The 21765-nt window shown below is 48.1% G+C and overlaps 3 protein-coding genes across 5 annotated transcripts in view; 2 read left to right on the forward strand and 1 right to left on the reverse strand.

Moving 5' to 3' along the window:
- The window catches only part of GPC1 (glypican 1), a 190616-nt gene extending 185753 nt beyond the window's left edge, over positions 1–4863 (forward strand). The window contains exons 5-9 of the mRNA XM_084267168.1: positions 1663–1793; positions 3086–3205; positions 3356–3489; positions 3758–3933; positions 4482–4863. Of these exons, the coding sequence (XP_084123294.1) occupies positions 1663–1793; positions 3086–3205; positions 3356–3489; positions 3758–3933; positions 4482–4699 (779 nt within the window). The 3' untranslated portion in view covers positions 4700–4863. The remainder of the gene's footprint in view (positions 1–1662; positions 1794–3085; positions 3206–3355; positions 3490–3757; positions 3934–4481) is intronic.
- Positions 4864–10392: 5529 nt separating this feature from the next.
- On the forward strand, positions 10393–20497 carry DUSP28 (dual specificity phosphatase 28). Of its 3 annotated transcripts, none has more exons than XM_084267409.1 (5): positions 10393–10785; positions 11753–11882; positions 14886–15120; positions 17510–17610; positions 19768–20497. In XM_084267409.1, the coding sequence occupies exons 1-2, from the start codon at positions 10438–10440 to the stop codon at positions 11876–11878; spliced, it is 474 nt and encodes a 157-aa protein (XP_084123535.1). In that variant the 5' UTR covers positions 10393–10437; the 3' UTR covers positions 11879–11882; positions 14886–15120; positions 17510–17610; positions 19768–20497. The 3 variants fall into 3 exon arrangements, with proteins under 3 accessions (XP_084123535.1, XP_084123534.1, XP_084123536.1); XM_084267408.1 differs by having other exon boundaries at positions 14886–15085; positions 17388–17610; XM_084267410.1 differs by having other exon boundaries at positions 20361–20475.
- On the reverse strand, positions 13463–21340 carry LOC311194328 (claudin-15-like). Its single transcript, XM_084267412.1, has 5 exons — positions 21040–21340; positions 17729–17893; positions 17500–17581; positions 14850–14960; positions 13463–14022 (listed from the first exon to the last, which is right to left on the reverse strand). Exons 1-5 carry the CDS (start codon positions 21254–21256, stop codon positions 13923–13925), a joined length of 675 nt encoding a protein of 224 aa, XP_084123538.1. The 5' UTR covers positions 21257–21340; the 3' UTR covers positions 13463–13922.
- Positions 21341–21765: the final 425 nt, after the last annotated feature.

The following is a 21765-nucleotide window of genomic DNA, read 5'->3' on the forward strand; positions in this document are numbered from 1 at the left end:
TTGTTTTTCTAGCTGATTTGTGCCCTCACTGCCCACCGGCTGGCCCTGCTTTTGGACTGTGAGCACTGTGAGCATGATCTGGTGTCTTCTGTGGGTTTCTGCTGTCTCTCTTGTAGTCCTTGCCTGGCTTGGTCACTGTCAGGGTCTGAACATCAGTCCCGTAGCAGCAGGGAGAGCGTGTCTGTGGGTGTTGGGTGTGCTGTTAAACTGACAGCAGCGGGCGCGGGATCAGGCCTTCGTTACAGATGTGATACCTCCTCTGAGGACCTAGTGGCTCTACACAAACCTCACCTAGACCCCATGGCACTCACTGGGGTCTTTCTGCCCAGGCACAGGACTGAACACCGTACTCCCTGACAGGTTTGGCATGGTAGCAGTCCCTGGTTACACCCAGCTGGCTGGATTCCTGCTCAAGGGAAACTTGCTGTGCGGCTCAAAGATAAGCATGGGTCCTTGAAAGCGGTGTCACGGGTCTCACACACACATTCACTTTCGACACACAGGTTGAAGGATGTGTTTGATTCTGTTGAACTGCTGGTACAATTCACCTGGTGGTTTCATTGCTCATGAATAATGTCAGGAGTACAGACTCATGCTGAAGAAGCTTCTCTGCAGCATCACACCATCTGCTGTGACGGTCTCCTGCCAGGCTGGTGGGTGAGGTGTCAGGATATGGGACAGAAGAATTAATCATTCCTAATGAACAGCTCCATTTAGGAATGGTACAGACCTCCAGCCTAGACCCTGGGGTTTGACCCTCTTTGTTTAGAGAAGAGACAACATGAAGCCATCACACTTGTCTTCCACATGGCGAGCCCATGGGAACATGAAGCACTTCCTGTTGCAGATGAGCATGGGCCACCCCAGTGCTCCAACAGGTCCCTTGACCTGCCAGGAAGTGCTTGGCATGCTGTGGGGGACGCAGACCACGCTGCAGCTGGCTGAGGTCATACGTAACTGAGTGACAAGTCCCTAAGGCTGGTGAAGCCTATACATGGCCTGGCCTCCAGCCCACTAAAGCACAAGTGGTGGGAAACTGAGGCAGCAGCAGCATAGCAGTGACTTTCAGAGTTACAGTTAGTGACTGGCAAAGGCAGACCTGGTTAAGATCCCATTTTTGATGTCCAAACTCAGTTGTGGCCCTGTCCTGAGATCCTACATAATTGTCACGGGACACTGAGGATGTCAGCCTCCTCTGCAGTGATGTTCCCCAGCCCTGCAAGCATAAAGGCAGTCCTTGCTTCAGAGCCAGCTGGAGTGCTGAGAAACATCTCCAGAGGTAGGCAGAGGCTGGTAATGCTTTTGTAAGCCAAGCGTGGTCCTTGAGCATCCATCCAGGCTGGAGCTTCCAGGCCAGGCAAGAGCACTTGGGCAGCAGAGCTTTCCAAGATAAGAGGAGCTGAGAGCAAGAGACACCCCTCAGTCGCTCCCTGTCCTGCTCACTAGTTCAGTTGTTGGCATTTTGGTCTGCTCCTCTGCCTTTACAACCCCACATTTCCCTGGCTGGTCATACGTTGTCGTTCCAGAGGTCAAGATGAGAATGACGACTCCTTTCCTCCCTCCTTCACTGCCAGGGAAGCAAACAACTTATCCCACGTGGTGTGAGTGTGATCCTTAACTCTGCAGAGTCTGATGAGAGATGTCTCTGTCTTGTCATCCTAGATTCCCTGACAGTAGTGGCTGATCGGATCGATGGACCATACAACGTTGACACTGTCATAGGAACCATTCACATGAGGATCGCCGAAGCGATCTCTAACCTGCAAGAAAACAAAGATTCAATCACAGCCAAGGTAAGAGTGTGTGCCTGGGCCTGCTGAGGGCTCACTGTGGGCAGCTGCCAGGGTCAGGTGGGGTTTTGTGCTCACTGTTCAACCGACCTAAAGGAGGTGAAAGATGGGAGAGATCAGATGCCCACCTTTTAATGGTGGGGAAACCACCTGTCTTATGCAGGCAGAAACCTTCCCAAGTGTTCCCAGTTATTCCTCCCTGCTGCATCCAGCCAGCCTCCTTCAGACACGCAGGGTGGGCTATGTGTGTGCTGGCTGTGGGAGACATGGTGGGGTGCTGTCAGGTACCTCTGTGTCTGAAGAGCCCTGAAGTATTTTGCCTGAGCTGAGGCATGTATGGGAAGCACACAGTCCCTGCTGACAGGAGGCAGCTGCTTTGACCTGCCTTGGAAACTCTGAGCTATCAGTATGAATCCGTGGGACAGAGTTGCAGTCTGGCAGTCCATCTGGGGAGTATAAACCAGGCTCTCCTGATGCTCACCTTTCTTCCAAGAAGTATATAATGAAGGTCTCTTCTACTGGTCTTCTCTGTTTAGTACATTTATCCACTTAACCACATGCAGTCTGTAGCTGCAGGCAGAAGAAGCTTTGGGAGCAGAAACAGCGCTCCAGGACTTCTGCTTTTTGCCCAGACATTCCCCAAGTCCTGCAGCTACCCCACTGTTCAGGCAGAGGTGCAGATGAAAGGAGTGGAACAGATCTGAACTGGGTCTTGGAGATAGGAATGGCCAGAAGTATAGCTTAGTCAAGCAGGCAATCACAGGCACACGTCAGCGTGTTAACAGCAGCATGCATCCAAGGGCTTGCTGAGGTTTCTTTTCTGGTATGAGTGGCCATATTCTTTCTTCCCTTGTTAGGTGAGACTGAGGTTGTCCTCAAAAGCAAGGCCATAATGTGGGAAAACATGGCATCATCTGCAAAGAAGCCAACACCACTGGTGTCATGAGCATGAGCAACTCCTACCTTGTTCTTCCCAGAAGTTTATTTTTCAGTTATAATAGGGATGGATCAAATTGCTAGAAATAATTTGATGTCCACCTTGGTGATTCATCTGAAAACACCTGCTAATGTTGTGTTAGTACTGAACATTTTGTTTGGTGGTGGTAATGAAAGCCAGTTACAGTGTGCTGAGAACACGCCCTGGCACACGAGTAACCTGGCCAGAAACTCTGAGATCTTGCAGGTAGGAAAGATAAGCATACTTGAGAAGGGGAAAAAAACAACCTGTAACTGTGGAGTAATAAGGAAGTAAATAGTATCAAAACATGAGGTAGAAAGTTTGGATTGTTTTTCAGGTTTTCCAAGGCTGTGGTAATCCTAAAGTCAGCACAAAAGGCTCCAGCAGTGAGGACAAGAAAAGGCGGGGAAAGGTGGCGCTGGAAGCAAAATCCTCTGCCCAAGCACTGGAGATGCTGGTGAGTGTCCTGGTTTCAGCATTAACTCTGTTCCAGCCAAAACCAGGACAGTGAATTTGCCTCTGGAGCTCCCTTCCCGAGCCCTGGGAGCCTGGGCAGCACAGCCCGGGGGTGCCCCAGAGCTGTCCTGAGCATCCTCTTTGTGTCCAGGTGTTAGATGCCAAAGGGAATCTGACAGCGCTCAAGACTTACTGGATCACCCTGCCCGGCAGCCTGTGCAGCAAGAAAGTAACGGCCAGCGCAGCAGCAGACGACAAGTGTTGGAACGGGATGACCAAGGGCAGGTATGGAGGGGCTCCAGGTGCCGGGATAGCTCCGTTCTGGGGTGAGAAAGGGGGAGTTTGATAAGAAGCGCTTGCACATCATCTCAGCCAGCCCCACGTGTTCAGACTGAGACACAAAGTCTGGCCCTGTCTGCAGAAAAGTTTTGTCTCCTGAGAAAATGGTACCGGGGACCAGCCAGCCTGTTGTCTTTTTGCTGTGTGTTGGAGCATCGAGCACTGAAACCCCAGTTGGGGGGAGACTTCTAAAACCTGTTGCCTTCCTACACAGTTACCTGCCTGAAGTGATGGGGGATGGCTTAGCTAATCAGATTAACAACCCAGAGGTGGAGGTGGACATCACCAAGCCAGATATGACCATTCGCCAGCAAATCATGCAGCTAAAGATCATGACAAACCGGCTGGGCAACGCGAACATCGGGAACGATGTGGATTTCCAAGATGCAAGTGAGTGAGTTTAGCAGAACTCGGGGGGTCCAGGGCAGGCAAGGGGGGAGCTGAGCAGACCCCGCGGCTGGGCCCTGATGGCAGAGAGGGCTGGTGGCCACCAGGCTTTCAGCTCAGGGCTGCAGAGGGTCTGGTGGAGCACAGCCAATTTGTGGGGGGTGGTTGGGGGCTGTGCAGCTCTCAGTGCTTTACTGAAACCTGTGCAACCTGTCCTAGGTAACCTAGGGGGTTGGACTCGCTCTCTGGAGGTTCCTTCCCACCCCTGCAATTCCCTGAATCCATGAAACCTTGGGTGCCCTCTCTGGTCCCAGCCCAGCCTTGCTGATGGGGCCACTGCTCCCACATGCTCCAGAGGCTTCCAGCTGCTGCAGCTGCTGGTGGTTAAAGTCAGCTGGACATCAGATGTGGGTTTGCATCCCATAGTGGGGGTGCAGAGAGCAGGAGGTGCCTGGCCTGGAGCTCCCTGGGCAGCAGCAGGGGGAAGGCAGGGACATCGCCCAGCATAAGGAAGGCAGTCAGGGGCTCACGCCATGTTTGTCTCTGTGCAGGTGATGACATGAGCGGCTCTGGGAGCGGCGACAGCTGTCCTGATGACGTCTGTGGCAAAAGACTTTCCAAAAGCCCCAGCACCAGGCAGCCAGAAACACATGCAATTCCTAAGCAGTCGGGACACGGCGTCAATGGGGCCAGCAGCAGATCTTTGCCTTCTGCCTTCCTCCTCTTCCTTTGGGCGGCTTTCATCGCTGCGCAGCACTTGTGGCGGTAAGTCGCTAGCACAGCCAGGAAAGAGACTGCGGCCGAGGGCTTCACTTTGCCAAAACCAACCAACCAACCAAGAAAAGGACATATTTAATTCACCTTGGCAAAAAAGAAAAAAAGGGAAAAAAAGGAAAAAAAAAAAAAAGAAAAAAAAGAGGGAGGAGAAAAAGGTTTCAGTTGTTTGCTATTTCTGGCAGTGCTCGAGCTGTTTTCTTCTTTCTTGGTCTCTTCCCCAGTGCTGGGCCCTTCTTTCCGTACCTCATTGTTTTACTTTTGTTATTGCCACGAACTGGCTCTCGGGGCTGAAACAAGCCTTCGCTGGGGGGCCTCCGGGGAGACCCTCGGGGAGACTGGCCGGCCCCTCCGCAGGCAGCTCTTCTGCTGCCTCCAGTGGAATATGCAATTGTCCTGATCCTGTTGCCCAGCCGCTGGCCGGAGCGCTGCTCGCCCTACAGCTGCCGAAAGCACGACGGTGCTGAGACCCCGCAGAGAGACCGGGATCGTCAGCGCTGCCCCAGTGCTGCGTTCGGGGGCTCTTTGGGGTTTTTCCTCTGTGCGTCCTAGGCAGGCAGGGATGGCCCTGCACTTCCACAGCGTGTGTAGGAACGGGAGCAGGTTTGGTGGGTTGAACTGAAACAGTTTGGCTGCGGCTGTTAGACCCAAAACCACAGAACTCCCTTTTTTTTTTCTTTGGAAAGGTCACAAAGTGGGTTCCTTTACCGGGAGCTCGCAGCTGATGGCGGTTCAAAATGTAGGTCTCCTACATCTGAGTGACTGGGAATGAGTGTTAGGGGTTAGGGTTGGGGTATTTTTTCTTTGCATGCTAGTTGGAAAGCCATTTTTTACCCAAGTAACAATGGTCCAATTTGTACCTGCAGTGCAGTACCGGTGTAGGTAACAGAGAGAGGAAAATCTGCTGTGGGATTCTCCTCTGACAGACAGATGTGCTGCCACCTCCTCTGGCCCCAGCCAGGGATGGGAAATCCCTTTTCTTTTTTTGGAATAAGGCAGACCAGGGACTTGTTACTAACTGGAGCATTGTGGCTGGTTGTGAGGGCTCATGGGGGGCATGTGTGGGGGTTATCCCCCCCAGGCAGCTGCCTCAGGGCAGGGGGTCTAGCGGTGAGTAGCTCTGGGCAGGGTCTCTGCCCACAGGCTGACTCAAGGGAGCGCCTGCCAGGGAGGGGAGGGGGCAGTGAGGATGGGACACATTTAGTTTGGGATATCTTTTCTTTTGGTGTTTCTTCCTGTCGCACTGTAGGTTTTTAAATTAATTCCTGTTTTCCCTGTCCCTTCCCCATCCTCCCACACACCTGCAGGGACGGGTGAGACAGCTGGTCAGACACCTGCTGCCAGCAGCTCTGTTTCAGCTCAGGGAAGGGCCAGGCTCACACCTGCCGCCCCATCCCACCACACACCAACCTCTGGGTCCCGCGGGCGGCTGCCCCAACCCCGAAATGTTTGGTGGGACAAACCCTGTGCTGGGGTTTGAGACTGGGGGCGGTCAGGGAAAGGTATAAATATCCTCACGTAGCTGTAGGAGTGTCTGTGCTTGTAGGGCTGTGTGCTTTGGGCCTTCCAGAAGGCTTCGGTACCCGATGGGTATGGCATGCACCAGCCAGAGAAGTAGGATTAGCAGATGTGATAGATACCACACAGCCACTGTGACCGGTGGGGCCAGGAGCACGCCCAGAGGTTGGGCTTCATCCATGCGGGGTTGGGTTTGCGTTTCAGATGTGTTGGGGAGGGCAGAACTGTACCCGCCTCCTGCTTCACTGGTCTGCGCAGCACTGGTCAGAGCGGTTCTCCTGCTGCCAGAGGAGACGTGTCTTTGGACTGAGCAGATGCTACAGCGTTGGGGCTCAGCTGGTTTCTAAGGGAAAAAAGAAAACCCCATTTTTAATATTAGCAGTTTTTAGAGTGTGCAATTTAAGGGAAGAGGGGAACATGAGGGAGCTTGTCACCTGCCGTCCCTGTGGTTGGGTAACGATGGTGCCAGTGCCTGGGGCTCAGCAGAGACTTTAGGCCAGCTTTGACGGGCTTCTCCAGCTCACAGTGACTCGTGTGACTTGCTTGGTGTTCTTTCTGCCTTGTACTCGCCTTCTTGTGAGGCCAGAACTGATCTAGCCTGGTAGGGTTTCTGAGATGAAAGCCAGAGTGCTGAATGTTGGCTAAAGGACAGTCAGTGCCACTAGACCCATCAGAACCCAGGAGTGGATAAATACAAGTCATAGATTTACATGGATTTATTTACTTCTAGAAATACAGGAAGTTCCACAGTGCTTGTACTGCTCTAAAGAGTTCCAAACAGAATTGCCAATACAGGTTTCAGCCTCCATTCCAGAAATCCCCACAACCCATCCTGCAGAAACCATAGGTCCATAGCGAAGGGCAGGGAGGGGGCATTAAAACGTTGTACCCTCTTCAAAGAATGGTTGGTCTGGACTGGAGTTCCAACACATGAGTGCTGAGGTCAGTGTTCTGCTTCGCAGGATGAGAGGTTGGGAGGAAAGTCCTTGTCCTTTCCATTTCTGCGCAGTTGCCGTTTGCCATCAGCCTGTTGCCCTCAAAAGCTTCTTAGGGGCCCCAAGGGCAACCTCTTAAGTGGGAAGGCAGGAATTTTCTCATTGTCCAGTTAATATTTTAGCAATTTAGTAGCCCAAATTATCAGCCCTGTTGTTACAGTAATAAACCCTGACAGTCCAAATTAGTAATGCAGAGCCCCAAGGATACAGTAAAAACCATTACATCAGAGCAAAGCTTCCCAGTGCTTCCCACTTTGGCTGGGGCTGAGCCCCCACCCCAGGGTGCTGAGGCGACCACTTCAGGCCTCCGGAGCCAAGCGGGGGTCAGGGCAGGGGAGCTGGCTGGGGGCTGCCAGTGAAGGGCAGTGCCCAGAGCTTCGGCCTCTCAACTGGAGGCGTGTGATGGGCGTGTTGCTGCTCCCTCCCTCCTCGGGCCCATGGCCACAGGCTTTGTGGTGTGTGGCTCTTCACACGGTCTGCCTAAGCTGCTGCTCTTTGTCAGTCCCTGGGTGCTCAGGTGGCTCCTGGTTATTCAGTTTTCCTGCTCTCTCCATTGCCCCAAAGCAGTTTTTGCCCTGAGCTGTTGCATTCCAATGGCCCACGACTGCAGTTGGCCATGCCACCTGCCGCTGGGGACCCAAAATGGCCCAGTCCCCCCAGCATATTGGTATCGCTCTAAACTAAAGCCAACCTAAAGCAAACCATAGTTACCTGGCAGCTGGGCAGATGCTGGCACGGCTCAACAGGCTGAAGCCAGCCCTGGTCCAGGCAAGCCTGGGGCCTGCGCTCGGGCTGGCGCACAGCCTGAGGCCTTTCACTGCTCCTAAATGGCGTTTCCCGGGCTGCCACTTGCTCAAAAGATTGGGACAAACTCCCCAGCCCCATGGGGGGCTGGGCTGAGGGCTGCGGGCACGGCAGGGGCTGTGGGGTGGTTACAAGAGTGGGGAGCTCTGGGGCTGGGGGTGGCTGGAGATGGGTGGGGGGTGCAACATTGGCTTTGACGTTACCGAGACAGGGAGTCATGGTGTTTTGGTTTGACAAGGACTCCTACTTCACAGGGATGCAGCAGGGTTAGCAGGCTGGGCAAAAATATGAACAAGGACCCCTGTCCCTAGGGAGGGGAAAAGCAGAACCAGGAGGGTTCCAAGTGTCTCTGTCTTTCAGCCTGCTCTCTTGTGCCATAACGTGTATCTTTTAACGAAGGGCGAGGGTCTCAAAAGGCTTTGAGAGTACTTATAATTTACAAATGACAAACTGCCTGTTGTTTTCTGGTGGGCTTGGTAGGGGCTAAGGTGTAGCAAAAATATCTGAAGCCCACCTTTGCTTTAAACAGATGCATTCTACCTGCAGGGGTAAGAATTATTTCACTTACTGGCATAGCTGGACAGTTATCTCTTTCTTTCTGTTACCAAGGTACTTGTAACTCTCTTGCACTGTTTATCTAAAGTTGAAATATGTTCTTTGAATCCTTGTATAAATAAAAAGGCTGGAGACTTAAATCTCTATTTACAGGGCAGGGTTTTTTTGTTCTTCTCCATGCAAGCTGAGTTTGGAGTTCTGTTTTTCTTAGCTAAGGCCAGGCCAGGAGTGCCAAGGAAGGGAAGTTGCTTTCAGCACAAAACCAGCTTGTAATGGGGCAGTGCCCTCCAACCCTGTGTAACAGCTGCTGGGGCTGCATGAATGCACTGTGAGGGGGAGGCGAGGTGAACCTGACCACAGCCATGTGTGTTCAGCAGGCTCCTTCTCACAGGGGTGCACAGAAAGTCGTGGTGTAAGAGCGCAAGGAATGAGAAATCCCTTCGGCGTCTGGCGCTACAAAGCAGCGGGCTCAGTATGTACCTTGGCGTGCACTAGCGCAGTTGGTAGGGGTAGCAAGGAGCGCGGCAAGGCCGCCGCAGCGGCGTGGCTGTCCCATCGCCAGCACGGGCCAGAGACTGAACTGATGCAGCAGAAGGGTTTGTGCTTCATCGGTGGGTGAATGCAGGAGTCACGGTAACGCGTCGGAAGTGTCTTGGTAACTGGAATCTAGTCGAAGTGTATCTATCTGCCTGGAAGCAAAAATCACTTAAATTTAATAAACGCAGCGATACCCTGGAGTGAGTAGGTATTTCTTCAGTTTCATGTCCTGCAGTTACAGATATTTAGGCAGCACGTGCACAAATTTCTACGCAGATAAATGCAGCATAGACAGAAGAAAGAACTTCCTCAAGTCCTCTGCAGGCAAGTATCCAGCAAACATCCATAGCTGGTAGTGAGCATCCCAGGTGCTGCAGCAGTGGCATTTCCTGGTGTTAATATGACAGCAGCGCTGCTCTGGGCTAGTGACACACAGGGGTCTCCTGGACCAGAGCTGGGGTGCATATCCCAGTTGCTGAAAACCCCTCAGGCTCACTGGCCTGGCTGAAATCACGTCTCACACTGGTCCTACTTGTCCCTGCCCTGCTGCTCTGACAGGCCAGGTCCCTCTTTGCATCAGCAGCCAGTATCACTCACAGGCTCCTTTCTGCGTCACAGCTATAAAAAAAAAGTTCAAGAAGCACAGCCGGATGCTCCGTGTCAGGAAGCAGCTGGTACCTGCAGCCAGCCCTGCAGCACAGCCCCACACCAGCTGATGTGACATTCCCCTGGCCAGGCCCTTGGCCCCATCCCCAGCCATTCGTCACAGCTCAAGCGCGTGGCTGCACACTCACACGTAAGATACTCTGCCCCGGCACCACACCGGCTGTTTTACTGAAGTCCAGAAAGATTAGTACTGCCATATCTAATTAGCCTAGTAAATCATTTTCTGTGTTGCAGGTGAGGGGCAACTCAGTGAGCTGGAGGTGAGCAGATCAGTACTGCACCGCGGCTGACCCCAGCAGCAGCCCCCCCACCCCCCGAGTTGCAGAGGTTTTAGCTCCCTGTAAGACGCTGCTGTAGCTGCAGGGGCTGTACAAAGCCTCTTGCTTTACAGCCCCTGTGTGGGCTCCGGCAGCGCTCAGGAGCCAGCGGGCACTAGGACCCAGCTGAAGCTTTTATGCCCAAGAATTTCCAGGGGGATAAATATAGCACAGCCCAGCGCAGCCTGGACACATTGCCTGGGGGGGGCAACCCACACCCCGAACACCCACAACACCCCTCCCCAACCCCCCCAACCACCTCCCCCTGGTGTCCCACTGCACCGAGGCAGCGATCCGGGAGCTCTGTGACCGTGCTGCTGCGGCTGCGGCCTTGGCTGGTGATGCTCCAGCTCTGCAAGGTCACCCCCTCGCTGTTCCTCAGCAACGCCAGGGCAGCCTGCAGCGAGGAGCTGCTCACGCGTGAGGGAGTCACCTTCTGCGTGAATGTCACCAGGCAGCAGCCGTTCCCCAGCCTCCAGCGGGTCCGGGGCATCCGCGTGCCCGTGTTCGACGATCCAGCCGAAGACCTGTACCGCTACTTCGAGCAGTGCGGCGACGCCATCGACGCGGCTGTGAGGAGCGGCGGGAAGTGCCTAGTGTACTGCAAAAACGGCCGCAGCCGCTCAGCTGCCATTTGCACGGCCTATCTGATGAGACACGCAAAGCTCCGGCTCCAGGATGCCTTCGAGGTACTGTACTTACACCCAGCGTTGTATCTGGCCGTCTTTGGGGTAAGAAGTGCAATGCTTATCGTGAGTAATGATGATTTCCTGTCTGATTGTCTCTCTGCTCTCCCTGTTGGTTACAGCGATAGGCACAGTTTGAACCAAAATGCCACTGTAGTTTTTTTAACACACCCTCCCCGGCTCAGGCGAATGCAGCACGCAGAGTGAGGGTGCTAGGGGAAGTGCAATTAAAAATGCATTTAGGGTTGAAGCGCCGTTAGGAAATATGCGAAGCAGCAGGTTGGTTTGTGGCTGTTCCTCCCTGTGGCTTGCACAGTCCTGGGGAGTGCCGTTAAAGGCAGCGCGAGCCACGAAGTGCGCGAGTGAAGTGGGTGCGAGTGCGCGCAGCACTGTGGCAGGACTCAGGCTCATCACCACTGTGACAGCTCGAGGCAGCAACCAACACAGCGTGTGTACACACACACAGACACACACAGAGCCCCCCCCATGTGTGGGGCCTGCTCACTCATGGGGACTGGCTGGCTACAAGCGCCACGGTCTCAGGAAGCTCATTCACAGATGCCACTCACAGCCTCTGTGCTTCTGGTCCCCACCCCTTTGGGAGGTGTAGCACTGAGGGCTCTAATTGAGGTAGCCCTTTTGCTCAGTACCAGAGGCATGCAGATACACGAGCAAGTTCTGTGCTATTTTAAGTGTGTGCAGTGTCAGCATGCTTCATGAGAGCCATTCCCATTTCCAGCAGATCCAACAGCTCCTTTCCATGCCTTGCCCATCCATCCTATAACTGGGACCAGCTGCCCAGTGGTCTCAGCATGCACAGAGTCAGGCCAGCTCACCAAAATACCTCTTTATCATTCCATAGCCAAATCAAAACCCAAGTAAATCTCCTATAAAGTCCTAACAGGAAAATAGAAATGCATTTGCATGATACTTGTGTCCAGGCTTCTACAATGTCTCTCCTTCTCCCTAGATTGTGAAGACTGCCAGACCCATGGCAGAACCCAATGCAGGATTTTGGGCTCAGCTGCAGAGATACGAAGACGATTTGCAGATCCCAAAGCAGTCCGAGCTGGTGAGCACAGGACTTCAAATCTAAAGAGGTATCTGAAGAGGTTTAACGAGTTAAGCAGCTTGCTGTAGATTTAAAAACAAACTAATCCCCTCCTGTAGCATCTATACATAAAATTGCTCACTCCCCAAACTGAGCTGGTGGTTCATCACATCCATTGGGAGCGTCACCATCGCTGTGCAGGGGCCTGGGGCCAATGAGCAGAAACAGGAAATGGCTGGAAGGACTGTAAGTAAACCAGACAAAGGCAGCATACATTTGGCATTTATTTTCCCCTGAATGACAATACAGTAACAGCCTATGGAATGAAAGGATGAGTTACAACACAGGGATTTTAGTCTTAGCTTTTAATTAAACTTCCCAGTGACATCACTACAAGACCTGATGGCAGACTGAGGAAGTCTGAACTTCTCTCTCACTTACTGGGACATAACTCACGTTCACAAACTGCCGCATGCGTTGGTGGGAAGGCAGCACTGGAACTGCTTAGTCTCTGCTTGAGTTCCACGTTTTCCTTTTGTTCAGCTAAACCAAAATACTGTCACAGAATTATCTATAACTCCAGAGGACAGAATGCACAGAGGATGGTAAGCGGTTCAGCTCCTGCCACATCAGTTAAGTGCCTTTTCAGCTCTTGAAATTAGTCTCCAAAATGCTAAAGGAATGATTTTAAGACCAGTAGTTGATAGTGGATACTGGAAACCTAGAAGTAACCCTAACACCTTTTAGCTTTACTTTTACTAAGCCTAGCATGATCTGCCAATGCCTGACTGGTGCCTTGAAGCAGCAGTTTACAAGGTCAGCTGTTTCTGCATGCAAGCAACATGCTAACTCATTTCTGCTAAGGCTGCTTGCAGGTTGCCCTGTGAAATCTGTTGGGGTATCAAGGAAGCTACAGGAAGCTTCTACATCAGGCTCCAATTACATTTATCATTAGACATTAGAAGTAGAGTGAGGCAGTGAGGTGTTTTGTTGAACTGTATTAATACATTAAATGTAAAAAGGACAAGTTTTGACACCTGTGAACCTGCAGCATGAAATTCCATTGCCTGTTGCTCAGAGCATCAGTACAAAGCAAAGTTAGTGCATCATCATCATCTGTCTAAGTGCCTATGCAAGGCAAGCAGATGTTCCCAGCAGTAGAGTGGTTTAAGGCAGAAGTTCTAATGATGGAACAACCATGGAGGATAAAGCCACTGGGGAATTGCAAGAATTAGACAATTCAGATGCAGCTGAGGTTCTGAAAGTTAAGGATTGCTCAAAGTTACAACAGGATTATCTTAAAAGCTGAAAACATAGGAATGAAAATTAAATAAAATGGGTCTATTGTGAGTTATCACAAGGAGTTTTCACACCAGGTACTTTCTCACTCCCAGCTGTGTTTGGTTCATACTGCATTGCTTATCTTTGGTATCTGCATTACCCCCAACAAGAGATTTGTTGCACATCTGCAGATATGGAGGTGTGTGGTTGGGAGGGTATTTTTCATATCTTTTCTAAATCTTGCCTAGCATACACAATATGACTTTGAGTATAACATGAGACTTTGAGCCCACAGCACACAGGCTACATCCTGAGCAACAGCCGGGATAAAGCTCATCAAAACCAATCTGTTTCAACCAGTCTCTGGAATAAAGTTTATTTCCTATCAAAAGCTAAAGCTGCTAAACAAAAGTAGGAAGCTAAACATTAATGAAAACACATTTCCAGCCGTGACGCAGAGTAACTTGCAGCCAGCTCAGCATATCAGTTCCGCGTGTTTTGAGTCAGCTGAAATAGAAACAGTTGCTCTTGATTGTCAAGATACACCAGCACTCCGTGGTTAAATTTTACCGGGCTTCTCAGCGTGCAGAAAAACCTTCAAGCCGCAGGATTTCACACCCCAGCATTTTCTGCAGAAACCTATTTACATTTGAAAAACCCATTCCTGGGAAAACCCATTGCTGTTTACACTGAGTACCTCTTCCTCCTGCTGCTCCGAATTAAGATGAAAGATTGCAGCCTGGAACCAGTTCACTTCTTTATTTCAGTTCAGAACCTATTAGCGTTGCAGGCGATGTGCAGGACGAGTTTAGACGTACTCCTTGTTGCTTATGACTGTCTCAGAGTTTCTGGTGTAAATGCGTGGCTGGTGAGCTGCCTGGCCTGCTGAATAGGCATATTTGTTGCAACTGTAAATTAAAAAAAGATACAAAATAATAGGTATTACACAGACCCACAGCCTCAGATAGCTAGGGAGTTACTCATCTGGCCTGCATCCCACCCACAGATAGCAGGTACTTCACAAAGGTGCAGAAATGAGAGGCCTATTGTTCTGGTCAGCCCTGTAGCTAAGGGGGAAGAGATGGGCTCTTTGGCAGCACAGCCGTCTCAGGCATCCAGAATGTTTCTGGGTACAACTTGCTCAAGCAGAAGAGAATCTGGACCTTAATGTCTTTGTGCAAGCTGCAGGGTTTTTACCTTCTGTATGTGTGAATAATTTAACATCGTGAGGGGTGGGTGTGTGTGTGTGGGTGTGTGTGTGTGAAATCCAGCCAAGGTTAACTAGTGTGGCCAGAAATCTCTCCTTGTCTGATCTGATTAGCAGCAAAACCATATGCACAACTGAATATGTTTTGGGTGGGAAATGCCATTATACTTTCTGCAAATTAAATGGCTTGTAGTGTTTTAGAAGTAGAGAATGTTACCTGATTATAACACACTATAGTCTGTGATTTACTTTTCCTTTAGTGACAGATAGTTTGCTCTTTCACTGCACCTTAGAACCATCAGCAGTACCCAGAATTACCAAACACTACTTAGAGGTGACCACTGATGGCAACAAGTCCACAGCATCCCCCGGCACCGCAGGGGATGTCATGCCATAGCACTGCATTAACAGGTGACATTTCCTGTTTGTACTAGAAATTTACACCAGGGGTGAGGGAGACTATAGCATCCCAGTAGAAAATGGTACATAATTGACAGTTGCTCTTTAAACTGACACATCCAAGATTACCTGTAATCCTGTTTTTTCTTTCCTTTGCACGAGCAGGTCAGTAAGATCCCACCAAGCATATACAGAACAGATCCAGCCCAGCCCAAGTACAGAGCTTCTCCTAGTTCATACCTGAAACAGAAAAGGTTTTATGGAACCAGCATATACCAGGATCGTAAAGCCACTGGGAGCTGGAAGATGCACACATCATGCAAACAAACAAATCCTGTCCTGCGTGGAAACCAGCTAATTGGAAGGTACTTCACCAGATAAGGGAGGAGAACAGATACAGGTTTGTGGCTGTTCAGTAAAACTCTTACATGCACAGTTAAGTACTCTGCAAATCACTGACAGAACAGAAAGTACTATGCAACATAAAGATAAGTAGCAATAAATACTTGAATATATTTAACAAACTGTGGGTGATAAATGATAATAATATTCCTTCTGTGCAGTCCACAACACTTATTTTGTCCTTATAGTAGCTGTGCTACTGAAGTAACTTTCTGAAATAGACCGATTCGGACCTCACTGTCTGTGTCAGGAGACAGGGCTAACCATGGGAGTCACTTTTCTACAGACATGGCACTAGATCAACTACAAGTAGCTTAAACACCCTCAAAATTCTCAGTGCTCCATGCAGTTATAAAGCTGAAATACATGTGTGCACATCCCTGGGTTAAAAAAGAATAGCCCCCTGTTTTACCCTACAAAACTACACCCTTCAGGAAAGCCCCAAGTCCAGCCCAGGAAATTCACAGATAATGAGTCTGACCCAAGAACTAGACATGATCAAGCCCGGTGAGGCCTGGCAGGAGCCACAAGATCTCCACTGTTTTAGGCACTTTCCAAACACAGAACAAAGAGATTATAATTCTCACCAAAAAAAAACAACAAACCAAACAAACAACACCAAAAAAACCCTCCAAATAACCAGAGGTGGAAATTGATGGAAGAATACTGAAGAGTCTTGCCCAGTACATGCAGTCATCTATACTACCTATAGCTACCTATAGGCAGGAATGCTGTAGACATCATAGCAAAGGAAAGTACATAGGAGGAGTCTCCAGGAGACTTAGTTGTCTTCACAGCTCTATGAGAAATTCCTCCAAAGTTTATAGAGGTTAACTTCCCTATTTCCCTGAAGTCCAGCCAAAAAAGGTCAATCTGAAAAAACAGATTTTTCCAGTTTCTTTGGAGTGAAGATCAATACTGGCTTGCAATTGAATTTAAGCTTGTCTTGCAGAGTCCAAGGAGCACAAACTTCCTCAAGACCATGTCTGGCTTATCAATGATCAAAGCTAGTTCACTAAGCACTGCTTAGTGAATCAATAGTCTTAAACATGAAGTTCAGATTTTTTTAAAAAAAAAAAAAGAAAAAGATTCCTTTAGCTACTGAATGCAAACACTTTAGTAACTGATTAACATGCATTGATACGAAGCCCCAAAGCTATACCAGATAACTATAAAACTCTTAACTATCCTACTAACTGAAATTCCTTATCAACAGTTGTTTCGGTCCTCTAACATATTTATTACCCTTCATATAATTCTTTCCAGGGGATATAAACCCACAAAAAGTATTTGCAAGTGCAATTTCTTCCTAAGTGCTGGTTTGAAAACACAAGAAAAACTGACAGGCATCCAAAGCAATTGGTTAAAGTACTTTGATTCATAACAAAGCACTTCACCTCTGATTTCCCCGAACTGATCCTCAAGAGGAAACTGATAATACTTCAAATACAACCCTAGGAACTAAAGGCTTATAGTTTAATGACAAAAAAATATATATACTTGGTAGAGGTACCCCTACCAAGCAGGTAAGAGGTACCCTTTGGCCCCAAACCGGTGCTGTCATGTTCCATAGACTATCTGTTGTATCTCTCTCCCTTTTTCCCCCTCGCTGAAGGAGCGGCTCAGCCAGCTCCACCCTTGTTCCTCATTGCTAAATCTATTGGCCTAGATAAGGTGCCATAAGCGGGCACTTGGTTTTGAAGACACTTGCTTTTCTATCAGACAAGAAAGGCGTTTATGCCTCAAAACTTGTTTGTGAACAACTGTGTGAGCTGATAGTCCCACAAACTGCCTCATTTTAGTTCATAAGGCAAACAAATTTTAATTCATATGGCAAACAAATGTTGAGCTGTTAACATGTAGTGAATTATTTTTATTCCTTCTTTACGAGGAGCAGCACACTTCAGTGATGTTTCCACGTTACCAGCAGGTCAGTAGTGTGCAGCTCAAGCTGGTTTCTGTAGAGCTTTTCATTTGCTTGGACACGTGACATTGCATTTTAGCCATAGCTACAATTTTGTACCTCGTTTGGTCTAAATGCCAAAGGAAATTAAGAGGTTTACTTCTTCCTAGCATTGAGATGTACACTTAATTGAGTCCCACAGTAAAATGTTAGCACAGTACAGAAACCCCTTGGTGTGGGGTTGACATTCCCCACACATTCACTAAACCCTTGGGAAGAGACCTCTCCTCTCTCCCCACCACCAGCACACATCACCAAAGTGGAATGTTTCCTTGAAAACAGTTTGTTCCTCCTGCCTGTAGGTCTGGATAATGGGATCCATCCCAGTTCTGAAACTCTGGAGCAGCTGAGGTTAGTGCAGCTGTCTGTCCCTAACCCATGATGGAGTTTGGTATGACAGATCTATAAACTTACTTGGTTCCAGCGTACAAGGGGTCAAAAAACTGAGCGGTAACCATCGCAGCGTACCAAGAAACGGCCACCATGGAGCACAGACCTACCAGGAAAAGGTTTAAAAGCACACAGGTAAGTGATTGCTTTAATGTAACAGCTTTAAATCAAGAACAAGTGTTCCTTTCATTTAGTCTAGATGTGAAAGGAATGCAAAGTACTGGCAGCATTCTCATCTCAGACTCCCCATTACCTCCTAAAATGAAGAGAAATCCTCCCGTGACAGCAAACTTGATTTTCCCATCTTCATCGCTCAACCCAACATTTGTGCACTTCAAACCAAGCAGTGAGAGTACTGTAGCTATGAATCCCAAAAGGATGGAGGCAATCATCAAGGCACGGCATGCCTGAACATGAGCTAAGACAGGAAAAAAGAGAACAAATTAGGACCCATACAGAAATCAGACTAATTGTGTGCTGAAAAAAATACAGTGATTAGAGGGAGCAACAAAATTAATAGGAGCGGTAATGAGTGCATCTTGTCCAACTTTGTTATTTGGTGCAGAGAAGTATCCAAACTGTAGGATGTTTAGTCTTTGTCAGTCAGATTCCAGGGCTGAACTACAGTTCCACTTTACAGGCTCAGTAAATCCCCTTGGGGCTTTTATAGGAAGCCCTGAAAATGTGTAGCAGTATGTATGGTCATTTACAGGAGCAGCAATAAGTCTGCTGCTCAGGAGTCACGAGTACTGATGACTTCCTTACACCTGCAGGACAAAGCACAGGACACCTCTGAACTCCAGGTCCCAGCCAAGGAGTTTGGGGCTCTGGCACTACAGAGGAACTGGGAAAAAAATGTGCTAGCTTTCCAGTAAGAGAGGCAAAAGAAAGTGCTCGGGTTAGCAGTGCACTTTAAACTCTGAGCTGGGCTAATGAATGGGAGATGGGTGGATCTGAGAGCTGCAGCATTTGATATGCTGAAGATTCTGCATCACTTAATCACCAGGTCTTCCCATTTAGTTATCAATTGCACAAAAACTGGGACCAGACCATAAATCAGCCTAAACAGGAAGGTCAGACAGGGACTTCGGGCTCCTCTAAAATGACACCTTGGATTTGGCAGGTTCCAAGTCAAGTGGCACTTTGGCACCTTTGCTGTGAGATAAACATGCCCAGTGTCACCCATCTGGCAGGTCTTGGCTGCTAAGTTTCCTGGACTTGATGATCTTTAAGATTTTTCCCAACCCAAACAATACCATGACCACACACCAAAAGGCTCTGAACTGGACTGCATCTGGAGAGTCGCACTGTTGATGCTGACATACAAGCTCTTGCTCACCCCCACGCACCTCCACACTCACCAGCTCTCTAGCTTCATAGTGGAGTGAGATGTAACTCTCTGGGGGGGAGTTTAAAAAGCATTTGAACTAGATAACTAGTGATAGCTATACATAGTGAATTCAGCCTTATGCAACATTCCTTTTAAAAAGGGCCTAACTCCAAACATTTGGGATTTGGGGTAATGGATTGCTGAACTCAGAAGTCTCTTTAGAAGAATCAGGTCTGGTATTTCCCATACACAAGACAAAACCCAGGGGTGTACCACACAGCTCAGCTGCCAATAAGGAAACCTTCTCAGAAAATCTTTACGGTCCTTACGATGAGAGGTAACAAAGACACTTCTGTGCTTAGGGTTGTTTTTTCCCCCCTCCTGCCAATCCCTGGTACCTTTGGCTGCAGCAGTTTGAGGGAAATTTGTACACAGCAATTTGAAACACACCTAAGCTGACCATGATCATTTTCACTCTGCCTTGGCTCACATCTGCACATTTATTGGAGGTCCACTGTTTGCTCAGTCCTTGTCACTACCAACTCCACTTTCTTCCTCTTTCCCGGTTTGCCCAGCTGTCCTCTCAACTTTTTCCACAATTCAGTGTCTTGTAACTGATTTCTCTTTATGTTATCCTTTCTAAAACCTCTTTTTCTATAAAATTCCACAAGTTGCTTTTCTTTTCCCCTTCACCCTGCCCATACACCTCAGATATACTGCCATTTTCTCAACAGTGTAACCTCTTCAACAGATCAAATTTCAATCTTCATAACTTCACTTTCAGAGCCTGGTCCATTTATTTACTTACTGCCTGGCCCCATTTTTTCCTTCCTGCCAAATCCATTCTCCAGGAGTCTCACTGTGATGTGCCTGCCTTTCTCTTTTGCACATCTACTCACAATGCTCTTTTCTGCCTTCCCCCTTCCCCAGTTTCTTTAAAACAGGCTTTTTTCTCTCAGCAGCAGCGAGACGCTGACCTGATGTGGCCCTTGCTGCCCACACCTGCACACATGGGAGCTCTATGACACTCTCAGAGGCAACACCCCACGTACACACATCAATGACAAGATGCTGCCCAGAGTCAGTGGCGGTGAGTTCTGAGCCAGCCCTTGGAGGGGTTTATACATGAACCAAATGCACACTCAGATAAACACTCCATCAGACATTGTAAGTTGAAATAGGCTTATGCTCCTCTTAAGGCACACGTGCATTTTAAATCCAATTGTTAGATAACACTGAAAGGTGACAAGAACAGTTTATTCACCAAATGCTAGAAACAGACAGTTACAGAGAATTGCTGTGCTACTGTCAGAGCTGGTCAACAGCACAGGCTCATTTCAGACCAAGAGAGAAAGTGAATGTAATACTCTGTACCCACTAATCCTGTATTACATACTCTTCTGATTAGGAGTATACTCCTACCTATTTAGTTTAGCTGCCTCCCAGCAAAGATTCAACTAAGTAGGAAGGCATTTTTCATTCTGGGATAAGTATCTGCATACTGAATTATTCAAGATTAATAGAAACTAGCTTTACTGCCTATAAACATGCTTAGTATCCACAGGACGTTGCCTTGACTGAGCATTTGAGGACAATCTACAGTTCTGCTGAAGACTGAACTAGACTACAGGAGCCAGCATATCTAACTTTCCTGGTATTTAGAACCACATCCAAGAAGAAATCAATTAACTAGTCCTGACAAGTATATTAATTTATAACATATTGTATAACTTAGAATTTAATGTTATAACATACTGTATTTCTTGCATGATCTACAATATTCAGTCTCAATATGCAAAACTGCCACCATTTCTTGGCTATAAATAGCATTTCTTACCTTATTAGATGAAAAAACTCCATGTAGAATACACTAGCTACCAAGCATTGCAACAGAAGGCCTGTACAGTAATTCCAAATAAACACGGAACTGTCACAAGATGTGTTTTAAAACAGTCATTCCTACTAATTCATCCCACAAGATGCTAGAAAAGAGATTGCACAAGATTTCAAATTCCTATTACCATAAATGCTTGATCAAACAACTTAATTTACCTTATTTTATAGCCTTGCCTAATGTGCTTGACACATTCTGCTGCTTAAGAGAATTTTTTATTACTTCAACCCACTAAGTCCTTCTTGGCCACTTATTTTCCAGTATGACCAGATCACCAAAACAAAAGCCTTTCTACTTTTTTTCCAAGCAAATTTTAAAGCAATATAAGCAAGTCACATACCAGGCAGTGCAAGCATAGAGTCAAAATCTCTGCAGTTGGATACTCCAGTGCTGTCTTCTGCACAGCTCTTCCACAGGTTCTCAAACAACGTAGAGGTGGTGATCACACTACCGTGTATGCTGGAGACTTTCCAATAATTATTCGGCAAAGTAGCTCCAATAATTGCCCACCCACCCAAACACAAAAGAAGCCCAACAATTTCCAATGCAGCAGTCATGCTTGTGAGTAGTAACAGTTAAATATCCCTATAATTAGATTACAATCAAGTGAAGCCTTTTAGAAACCTCCTTGCTGTTTTATCTCTGGGTTTCACTCCAAAATGAGGCTACCTTTGCTCTTTGCTCAACCCCAGAGATAAGGCTTACGGTGCATGACAATAAGAAGTGGGAGTAGTTCATGATAAAGATACTAACATTTCTTAAAAAAAGGACAATATTGATTGTTTTTGCTAATGAGAAGTGCCAGAATAAGCCTATCCTTCATCTCAGCCCAGAAAGTCCAGCCAGTATTTCTACAAAGTACCTTGTAAGACTGATAGTATTGGTAAATATTTTATTTCTGTCTCTCCTCTGAAGAAAACTAAGGTTTACATAAGATTAAAACTGTTTGTAATTTTATTATTGATCTCAAATCGAAAAGCTTTATTGTGTTACTTTCCTGATTACTCAATCACCAAAAAAGCTTGAGAACAGGAACTTCACACATTTTTTTGGTGTTACTGTGATA

The sequence above is a fragment of the Gallinula chloropus genome (assembly GCF_964237585.1).
Source record: "Gallinula chloropus genome assembly, chromosome: 8".
Lineage (NCBI taxonomy): Eukaryota > Metazoa > Chordata > Aves > Gruiformes > Rallidae > Gallinula > Gallinula chloropus.